Here is an 11,580-nt window from a genome sequence, read left to right as displayed (position 1 = left end):
ATATCTTAAACATAACGGCTAGAAACCAAATAACAACAATCACAATAACAGTGATTTCAATACTAGTGTTTGATCCTTGTCTTCCTTGCCTTCTTTGCCTTCCTTGTCTTCTTTGCCCTGAACTCGTTGATAGATTCTTAATGTTGTATTGTTCTTGGCATGTTGAATCATTTGCATCAGCCCATCGGAAGAATCCACACCCATTATCGGATGAATATTTTTGGCAACCCCATAACATTCTTCCAGGATTAGTTGGTTTTTTGATGTCTTTAGTTCAACATATATTCCACAGTAGCAACATCGAACCGTTATCGTGAAGACCAACAAAATCAAACCAACAAAAATACAATAGAATCAGACACAAAAAAAAGATGAGTAGATCGAAGGAAAAAATAAAGGCGCCAAAAATAAAAGTTAAAAAAATTGAAAAAACAAGATCGAGAAAAAGAGGAGGAAAAAGCTCAAATTTGTCAAACAATGGTGTTGAGTAAAATAAAGAAGAAGAGATGGCCATTAAAGGTCAACATCTGATCGTTAGTGCCTTTTTAAGGCGTCTCACGCTCTTACTTTGTGTGTATCACACGCTCCATGTGGAGTCTTTCCACATAGGATGCCACATCAAAAAATGTTTAAAATGTTGGGTTTGGATGGGTTCAGGGGTCCAGATGACAAAAGGGTAAGTAGAAGGGTTCACAATACAAACATATACAAGTACAATGGTCCACCAGACCATTTGGCATCTTTACAACAATTTTAGAAAGTTGGATCCAAAAGTTGTAATGTAAATATCTTGTTGTTTTTGTGATCCTATAGATTTGGAGTGACAAAATTAAACTCAATTTGTTTAATTTTAGGCTGGTTATTGATCCGCCCATTAACTGAATCTGTCACGCCTCGAGACTACTCCCGACACTCGGACACGGGACCTAGGATCACAAGTGACCACAAGCTATCCCTGCTGACATAATCATGAGCATACTAAAGATAATAATAGCTGATGCGGAAGCTAAATCATAAATAAAATGAAAAGGATGAGGAATACCCATATACTATAACTGAGATAAATGAAAACTGATGAGTTTGATACAAAGATGATATTAACTCAATACTAAGCTGAATCTATCTATGTCTGAAATAAGCCTTTAAACTAACTAGAAATGTTGGGACATGCCCCAACTAGGTCTAGCAAAATTGAAACTAAAGGACTAAATAATACTGAAAAGAGACTCATGACTATTGTCCTCGGAGGACTCACCACTCATTCTATTGAACAGGAGATCGGGAACCGATCTACGCGTGATCTAGATGCTGAGAACCTGAACCTACATCACGAGAAGATGTAGCGCGCGTATGCGTCAGTACTTGAAAGGTACCGAGCATGCATAATAGAGTAACGCTAAAATAACATATAACTGAACAAAGCAATAAAACAATGAAATAATCTGAACATGATATAGATGTTGAATACTGAGTTAACTGAATGCAATGACCAAATTTATAACATGCTGAAACTGAATACTGATTGTACTGTAAATGAGGTCAATGCAATAGAATCTGAGTGAACTGTGGTAGCTACTAATGACCGACAATAAAACCGCATGAGCTAAATGTGGAGTCTGATGTATACTCCCCATCGAGAGGACCCAATATACCTAACCAAAGGTATAGAGACATGATTGGCATGATAATTAAACTGATGTTGCCCACAAAGGGGACTTACACCTACGTGGCTCGTAGTTCTAGGACTATATGGGTACGCTGAACCCTAGTCCAACTCGGTATTATGTTACTCCCAATGAATTAAGTGGTTAACTAGTTATAACTGAATTTCTATAAATACTAAATAGCTCAAAACTGAACATGCAAACTGAGAATGCAACAATTAATCTGATAATGATGCATGGATAATTGAGGCATGTATAACTGAATAACTGAGATATCTGACCTAGCATGTGTAATTCAAGAACTAAAGAAATACATAGCTAGGATTCTGAAATTTATGCAATAAACTGAGTAATAGCGTGATAGTCTGATTTGAAACATTTAAATAACTAACTCATGATGATCTATTGAAATTCTAGAAACCCTAGGTTTGTTCATAATCATGGAATCAAGAATATGACTGAATTATAGGGACCTAATGAGCGAAAGGAACCCACTAGTGAAATCCTACATACATGGTGACGAATTCCACAGAGAAATCTTTCAATTTCGGGGCTAGAACTAAAGGAAACTTGTTGCGTTCTTGAACTAGGGTTCTTGACCTTTTTTCTCCTTTTACACTCTAATTTTTCTAAGTTTTGATTAATGATTTGACTTAGATAAGTTCTAGTTATGTTTCTAGGCTTAAACTGACTAAAACCTCATGATTTAGGCTCTAAACGACGTATCTTAGGGGTCCAACGAAATAGGAAAAGACCAAAATACCTCTGACTTAACTACTGTCGGAGTGACTGACGGATTGGACCTACGGGCCGTAGTTCAATCTACAGTCCGTAGATTGGGGTCGTCGATCAACTCTGCCTAACAATGCTTCACTAAAACAAGCATAACTTTTTACTCGGAGGTCGAATTTTAGCAAACTCGATAGCGTTGGAAAGAGGATTCAATTCTCTATCATATCTTAGTTCATGGGACACCTAATTCATTTTGTGCTAAGAGTTATGACCATTTGAAGTTGACCCAATCAACAATTTCCTCTAACTGGCTGTTGACCCTCATCTACGGTCAGACCTACGGACCGTGCATTGAACGACGGTCCGTGCTGGTCAACCATAGTTCATGTCAGAGGCTGGGTAAAAGAGTCTTGATCCACGGACACAGACCACGGATTGTGGTCTAACCTACGGACCGTGGGTTTGTTCGTGGGTCGAGACTTAGCCGATTTTCTAAGATGGGTTTGGGGAGGGGTTGCGTGGTGAACCACGGACCACCAACACGGGCCGTGGTCTGACCTACGGTCCGTGGATGGCAACCATGGGTTGCACCTGTAACTTCTCAAAATCTACATTTTTGGTCTGTTTCGGATACGGGGTGTTACATAATTAGTCTGTTGTATACAAACTTTATACATTATACAAAGCAATAGTTCATTTTTCTCAACTAGATGATTTTTTTTTCCAATCCATGATTATCAAATAAAGTGAATACCCCCCCCCCCCAAAAAAAAGTTCTTTAATTATCTTATTTGAGACGTAAAGATAGAGTTATTGTAATTAATTACTACACCTCTGTATTAGACTAAATGACTCTTTAAGGCATTAGATTACAAAACAATAAAAGTTGATAGTGGGAACAATATTAAAAACTTTGAAAGAGTCATAAATGCCCTTAGAGCTGTCAAAATGGGCTTGACCCACTAGACCTATCCATCCCAACCCTTGAATTAACTGGGGTTGGGCTTAGTTTTTTCAGACCATTTAGTAACGAGACTTTTTAGCCCAGCCTCATTTGGCCCGCTAGTCTCAGAGGCCCAACCCGCAAGCCTCAGAGGCCAGCCCGTGGACTGTGAATTTTACAAATATGAAAAAATTACTGAAATACCTGTCTTATATTTACCTTATTTCTAATATTCCCTTCTATTTCTAAAATCCCTTATTTCTCTCCTAATTCTAAATTATTTTATAATGTATCCGAGCTAGTTTTTAATGTATCCAAGCTACATATTATGTATCTGGTTTATCTTATAATGTATCTGAGCTACATATTATGTATCTGGTTTGTTTTACTTTTTCAGGGATTAATGTAATTACAAACTAAATAGGGATAGATTGTAATTTCATATTAAAACTATGTGATTCCTAAAATTTATACATAAAATATTTATTATATATATTTTAAGTAGTGTTTTATTTATTAAGATTTTGTCAATAAATATTTTTAAAATATCAATATAAAATCAAGTCTAACTTCTTTACATATCTTTTACATTTTAGGGCCTTTAGTCCACTAATTTTTCTTATTAGCCCAAACTCATTACTCCATTATAACTATGAAACTTTGACCTCTTCTACTTTTATTTTTATGCCTAATTTTTCACTTCTCCTTTATTGTCTTGTTTATGAAAATAGTGATCATGTAATGTTTTTTGTTCGCATGAATCTTATGAATATTGTATCTTTGCTATTATGTTTTTATTTTGTAAATATTCACTGAAGTATGTGTAATCCATGAATGAATTTTTGTATGTATCGATGTTGTGTTCATCAGACATCAACGTTCGTACTCTTTCTAAGAGGGCAATGCTATCCATTTTTTGGTTGAAGGGTCAATCTGTCCCAACCCGTGGCCCGCTTAGGGTTGGATTGGGTTGCTATTTTACAGACTCTTTAATTAAAAGGGCCAGCATGTCCCAATCCATTTAACTCTCTAGCCGCCAGCCCATTTTTACAGCTCTAGATGCCCTCATGCACTTTGACGTTTCTTTTGGAATATCAATATCATGACGATTCAAAATTAAATTATTCCACACAAAACAAAAATAAGATACTAGTAATATTTAAGCTTATTTAAACCATATTATATAAGTACCACATCTAAACATAGTTAGACAAAACATGCCATGTTTTACACGGTAGGTTATGGCCAACTAGGGATCAATATTGCATATATTTAATTGCGAAATCCCAAAACTAAAATAAACTATTGATACAAAATTAGTAAACTTCAAATTGATCTAGTTCCGCCTATACAACCAACCAACATAAATCAACACACAACATATATATATATTATAAGAAGATATGATTCAATACATAAGAGATTAATTATAAGCAGCAAAATTCAGAAGAACAACCTATGCAATAGCATTGAAAGCTACCACAATTATAGCAAACACAATTAGTATCCTCTAGCCTTCTGTGCATGACCAAATTGGTCATTTTTTCAATTTCATCTGAAGTGGCTATTATAACTTGAAAACATAGTGCCAATATTATCAACAATGGCAAGGTTGCATTTTTCTCCATTGCTAATTAAGTTCACAAATGTTCAATGAGAAATTAAAATACCTTACTATCAATGCTTCAAACAAATTAATTAGACTTATATAGGAATTTATCGTGCCTAATGCTGGCCGATCGAATAAAAAATAATTCGAAATCCTTCGATGATTTATCAATTGTATATACTTGTTGGCCGGATGCTTATCGACTCAATATTTGTTGCCTCTACTCGAACGGCAGAAAGATGCTATGCTGAAATAGTCCTACGCCTAAGCTTGGTTTTTTTGTTGTTGTAATTTTGTTTTCTTTTTGAGTACGATAGATGATCAAGGATGACTAAATTACAAATGACATTACTGAATTTTATATCATTCATTTTCCATTTTTCAAGTCAGATACATCTAAACACATGTTTTTTGCTACCAGATACACTGAAAAAAGGAGAGGCCAGTGAGAACATGAGGGAGACCATCGAATTTGTCTATGTATCACAGATACATACGAATCACATTACATACACACAAGATACATGTATCTGGTGACGACTGGTGTGATTTACATGTACATGGGATACCACATACGCTAGCTAGATAGGAGAGTGACGTGTGAGATGGAAGAAAAGCGAGTGAGATTTGCCTATATATCTCAGATACATACGAATCCACTTAGATACAATGTATCTAGAATAAACTATACGTAATTTTGAACTCATGTATTTCGAGATGCACCAAAATCTAATAAGATTCATAATACTGCAAACTAGCATGTATCTAAGTAATTAACTCCTAAACTAGTGAGATTTTTGTAAGTTAACCAACAATAGTGTTGAGCCTTTAAGAGAAATTATACTGGGCCATTTCACTCTACTGAAAAGGAAGAAGGATTCTACCAACAAAAATAAAAAAGTGGGCTGAGTATTACCGATAAGCCCAATAAGTATGCAAGTTATGAGACGGCCAGCTTAATGAAAGCAGTTGGTAAAACACCAACCTGTTTCCCTTTACTGAATGAAAGCAGATTTTAAGCACCAACTACTAAATCTTTGCGGTCCAGAAAAGAAAAAAAAACGAAAATGAAAGCAAAACAAAACATTCTGAACAATAACTTCAACAATATAACATGATAATCAAAGTGCAAGAAACAACAACTAGTAACATAAATCGAAGTGAAAAACCATTGCATTGCAACAAAAACTTGACATAAAACCAAAAAGTTCAAAAGTTTCCATTGATAAGCTGCAGTAATTGGGAAATGATGCAAAAAACTTCACCCAACTGCAGTTTCATTCTATATAATATTACTAGTACTTTGTAAACCTAATGGGAGCATATCAGGCAGACCACAAAAAACGCCTTGTATACCTTAGCTCCCACTCCTTTCAGTTTTACCTTGTATATATATATATTTAAACTGTATATTGGATAGATATAATTAACTTATCCGTCACAGCTCCACTTCATAAGCAATCTACACCGCGGAAACCTCCCCCCATCTGGCCAACCGCATCAGAAAGGACAACACTTCAGATGGATCACGCAGAGAGTAAGACGCCAATGTGTCCCTTGGATTACTAGACACTATAATAGGATACCCCTGTCCTCTACACTTAAGTACCTGCACAAATTATTAAGACATTATTATTAGTAAATGTCATACGACAAACTTGGGTATATACACAACAATTATAGACTCGTACCTTAAAAGCATCTTCGTCAGTTTTATCATCCCCTATGTAAATCGGGAGAACATCACTTGAGTTGGTGAATCCTAGAGTCTCAAGCAAGTAAACCAGAGCATCGCCTTTGTTCCACTTTATGGATGGACGTATTTCTATAACTTTCTTACCCCTTGTAAGATGAAAATCAGGGTACTTGGCAACTAGTGCCTGAACTTTCTTTTCCAGCAGCCCCAAATCCTGAAAATTTGGAATACAAATTCAACATCCTGCACATGACTTGGCAGATTATAACTGAAATAAAATCTAATTTGATCGTGTACCTCTTGTAAGACATGCCGGTAATGAACAGAGATGCAGAACCTGTTGTCCTCAACCAGAGCTCCATTTATCTCCGAAGTTGTTTCCTCCAACTCATTCAACATCTACATACATGAACATTTTATAAGCATTATGTAATCAACAACACAATGTTTTATAAAAAAATTAAAAGCCTTGATGGACAAATTGAGATGTTAACCAACCTTTTCAATTGAAGGCAGAAAGTCATGAGCAGGCTGAAAGACAGTGAGTTCATTCCCCTGTAATATAAAATAATAGAGGACACATAGATAAGATAAGTACTATAGCTATAGGGAATCAAATGTATTTTGGGCTTAAAAGGAAATCAAATAAACCTTTTGATCAAGGGCCTTGCTTTGGTACTTTCCATCATAACAATTAGCTTGAATTGCAGGTCCCATTATGTCCATCCCATGGCTCCCCGCGTAAAACACATCATCCAACTTTACAAAACCATAAACCTAATGCAAACAACAAATTAGATATTACACTCATTTTATGAACAAAATAAATAAATAATTTGGCTTGAGATCAAAGTAATTCGTTTAATTACCTTCTGTCGACTTCTTCCACTTATTATAGCTGTTGGATAGAGCTTTGCAACATCACCTACAGCTGAGCGCATCTGCATTGTAATGCATGCTATTAGAATGCCACAATTTAAGAAATTAAACGAGGACAGCAACATGGTTAGTTATAAATTACCATATCAGACATGAAGACACGTTCAGGATCATTCACAATTGGCGATAAAGTCCCATCATAATCTAAAAACACTACAACCCATTTCCCCTTTGCTTCGTCCATCATCTCCTCAAAAGAGCTTAATGCTGAAGGATGCTCTTTCTGAAATGAAACAAAAAAACCTTCCAAATGAGACTCTAGGCAAAATAAAATGACTAGTTATTTGTTTTGCTTTCTTATCAATGCTATGATCATACCATGCACTAGGGACGGAACTATAGTTCAACTAACAGATTCAGCAGAACTCAATAACTTTAGTACGTACACTTTATTATGTAACATTGAGAATAAAAATGTTCTACTCACCAACCAAGAAATGTATTTGACATCAGTAGAAATGTCCATTTGGTCAGCAGGCTTAGATTCTTCCTTGGGCTCAGTCTTATTAAGCTTAGTTGCTTTTGAAATGGACTCAATTCTTTGAGTCCTAGCCAGCCCATTCTGGAATCCCATAGCCTGGTAAAACCACCTTGTCAAATTTTCTCTCATTTTACTGTTAAAAAAAAGAAAAAGTAAGTACATATGTAATCAATTGTTTTAAATTCAATGAATAAATATTAAGGTCAACTACAAGTCTTTAAAATAATCAAAGGTAAATTGGAGTTGAAATCCCATAAAATCAGGAACAAGCAAGTTTATCAATATTTAAACTTGGAATATGTTAGGTGAAGATACATAAACGTTTCATTAAAAAAATAAAAGTAGAATACTAAGAAGTAGAGATTGTATATAAAAAAAAAAATAGAAATAAAGTCTTTTTCAAAGATTGTTACTAGTGACAAATAATTTGGAGCATAAGATATTAGGGAGACGAAAAAATAATAATACATGTGTAAGTAAATGATTAGTAGAGATTCCAAGACTTAAAATATGTCTTTTTTTATTATTATTAAAGAAAGGTCGCTATAACAATAATTTGATTTGAAAACAACTAACATAATAAAAACAAGAAGAAGACAAAAGGAAGTAAAAAGAAAGGACATTAATCAAATATTAAAGTCCTATTTGGTGACTCAACGTTACATGGCAACTTTTTAAAAGCTACTTAGAGTTAAGGTCTTAATCAAACTGATTCAGCACACACCGACAAAAATTAATGTTAGTTCAATTTCTTTAAATATAAAAAATTGCAAACTTTAATGCGTTAATACCGTTGGCTTTGTTATAACTACCAATTTCTATGCTTTTTATAGTTGCCACCTGTTTTGGAAACTAAAAAAGACAATAAGTAGAATGAACAAACTGCTACAGCTAGATAGCTAGGAAAAAATGATTTAAATGGAAATAAAATAGGTCATTCAAGTTGGGAGAAAATAATTGTGATAAATACAAATATTCATATAGAATGTGGACTAGGACGAATTATTGTAGTAACACAAATTGTGGCGTTGATTGTGCTTTATACAATTATGTATATTATAATCTAAACATTAATTGTTACTTTAGTCAGAGCTATTCCTCTACAGAAAATCTAGTGTTTAAATTTGTCAGTTTTCAACCCTGCTTTAATACTTAAGACAGCAACACATAACATAATAAACAATTGAAGAATGATTAGACTCCTAATAAGTACTCTAGTTGGAGTTTAAATTTACTAGCTACTCTCCATCTGTATTTTCTTATTAATTAGTCTCCTTTGAAAACGACCGAGGATCTATTAGAACAAGTTTAAGGTATGAGCAAAACTATGTACACACTAAATTTTTTTAAAATTTATTTCTTTATTTCTTAAATTTCATGTTCAATTAAACAATGTCATGTAAATTGAACAGGGTATCTAACCATTTCTATGTCATTCTAGGACCCAACAGAATGTACTAGGGCCACTAGTTTTGCTACTTTTTTCTACATTTGGAGCCACCACCAACACTTTATTATTATTATCATATAATTCATCCGACCCACAGAATTGCTCTTGGTTGCATGTATATATATACTCACATGAAACCGAACATACAAACCTTGCCACGTAAAAAAGTGAGACGTGTACAAGGAGAATGGAATCTACACTTTTTTATATTAGTAAAAATAAAAAAAAAGGTGTAAAAAAAAAAAAAAAGGAAGTGAATGATTTGACTTTTGAAAACATATGTGTGAACAAGAAAACGAAATTGAAACCAAGACTCAAAGAGTCTTTAGGACCATTTTCCAACTAATAAAAAGGGTTTAAAAAAAGAAAAAGATTTACGTGTCGCTTAGAGGGAGGAAAAAAAATCATAAACCATCTAGAAGGTAATTTTTGAGGATTATAAACTTGACACATTAGGAACATCTTTTAGACAAGGCTTAAGAAAACAACTTTCTTTTTTTATTTTCATTCGTTCCAGTAAAATTTTCTCCATATCTAAAATTTAACCTCGAGACTTCTAGTTAAGGGTGAAATAGTCTCACCATTAACATCACAATCCATGTCAGTAAGAAAAGGACTTAAAACTATAAAAAAAAAAAAACTATGGATGCTACACAAAAGGACATACACACAACATGAGACGACACTAGAGAAACTACCTAGAAGTTGAATATAATATAGAATAATAATAACTAAGGTAACATATTCAACTAATACAATGGACCAAGTCAAAAAAGCTATAAATAGTTTAAGTTAAAATGATTAATTAATCGACATAGTAATTGTAAGGAAAATAAAGAAATTAGATGCTCCGATATAGTATCACATTTAATTTTCAAATATTTAACGACTTTCTTGCCAAGGAAACACGATGTATGGTATATACAAATTAAATAGAGAAGGTCAATTCCTAACTCTCCAGGTATTATGATTTAGCACTAACAGTGACATCTAACACGTAAAACACTAAAAAAGATATTAACAAGGTCGGTCACTGGGTCCGATTCCACAATCTATATCGCATCGACCTAACGGCCAATAATAAATATTCAGAGAAATCATAGAAATTGTAACTACTATTGCGAATAGCTAGTATAAAAATGGGCCCTAGCCCAGTCAAGTTTGTGGACCCTAGCATAATACACGTGTACAGTCCAGATACCACACGTAACCGCCGGTGAATGTAACCGAAAAAGCCTCACGGTATCAATCCAACTCCTACATCTAGCGCGTGACAACCAACGGCAACATCAGATGGTTAAAACAAGCAACTATATCTCACGCGCGTGAGCTACTGAGAACTCAATTTGCTTCACCGGTTAAAAAACAAAAAACGAACACCAAACTGCTTTTTCGTACCTATTTTAGTCACTAAAACACGCCCGTAAATCACTAGAACAACGATCCCCGCCGTATAAACCAAGAATTTTAATAGCTCAGTTGTTTGACGCATAAATTTACGTCCAAAGGTTCAAATCCCGTATTCTATCCCAAAATTTGACAAATAAACAGACAGATACAAAACAAACGAAAAAAAACGGCCGCAGCGTTTGGCAATCGCACCTGAGAATGCGATAAGTTACCGATCGAATAATTCAATAACTGGAATCAGTAAACAGGAAGAAGAAGAAGATAATGAGAGAGAAAGGGAACTTACGTGCTGAAAACAGAGAAACTTGTGGGAGAATTTTGAGCAACTGTTACTGTTGAGCTATAAATTGTAATATGAACGGAAGAGAAGAAGGAGAAAAGGGAAGGAAAAGTGGAGAAGTTTAGGGGAGTTTATATAGATGGCAGAAGGGTTTTAGTGGGGGGTAGGGGTAGGGGAGGGTGTGGGTGGTGGGTAGGTGTGATTTTGCTATAATGACACCAGGTTTTTATTTACATTTATTACCCCTATCAATGTCAATATTATTAATTTATTAAGTACTTCAGATTATACTCGCAAAATTAACGTACTTGCCCGGTAAATAATGATAAAATAAATGATACTCCCTCCGTCTCATTTTATGAAGTAGTTTGATTCG

At 34.5% G+C, this 11,580-nt stretch overlaps 1 protein-coding gene across 1 annotated transcript; it reads right to left on the bottom strand.

Moving 5' to 3' along the window:
- Window positions 1-6,395: 6,395 nt before the first annotated feature.
- Window positions 6,396-11,365, bottom strand: LOC125833170 (probable trehalose-phosphate phosphatase 2). The gene is made up of 9 exons (XM_049512312.1): window positions 11,211-11,365; window positions 8,011-8,197; window positions 7,666-7,806; window positions 7,514-7,585; window positions 7,296-7,421; window positions 7,143-7,199; window positions 6,942-7,043; window positions 6,640-6,858; window positions 6,396-6,557 (listed from the first exon to the last, which is right to left on the bottom strand). The coding sequence occupies exons 2-9, from the start codon at window positions 8,191-8,193 to the stop codon at window positions 6,411-6,413; spliced, it is 1,047 nt and encodes a 348-aa protein (XP_049368269.1). The 5' UTR covers window positions 8,194-8,197; window positions 11,211-11,365; the 3' UTR covers window positions 6,396-6,410.
- Window positions 11,366-11,580: the final 215 nt, after the last annotated feature.

Source organism: Solanum verrucosum, unplaced genomic scaffold (genome assembly GCF_900185275.1).
Source record: "Solanum verrucosum unplaced genomic scaffold, falcon-dt-bn FXZP01000100.1, whole genome shotgun sequence".
In the NCBI taxonomy this organism is placed as follows: domain Eukaryota; kingdom Viridiplantae; phylum Streptophyta; class Magnoliopsida; order Solanales; family Solanaceae; genus Solanum; species Solanum verrucosum.
Note: the sequence above shows the minus strand (reverse complement) of the source record. Positions and strands in the feature narration are given on the sequence as shown.

Excerpts from the sequence above, each read along its gene's own strand:
- LOC125833170 (XM_049512312.1), bottom strand. The coding sequence starts at position 8,193 with ATGAGAGAAAATTTGACAAGGTGGTTTTACCAGGCTATGGGATTCCAG. Across the intron at positions 7,807-8,010 it reads TCAAATACATTTCTTGGTTG|AAAGAGCATCCTTCAGCATT; the intron begins GTGAGTAGAACA and ends GTTTCATTTCAG. Across the intron at positions 6,558-6,639 it reads CTGACGAAGATGCTTTTAAG|GTACTTAAGTGTAGAGGACA; the intron begins GTACGAGTCTAT and ends TAATTTGTGCAG.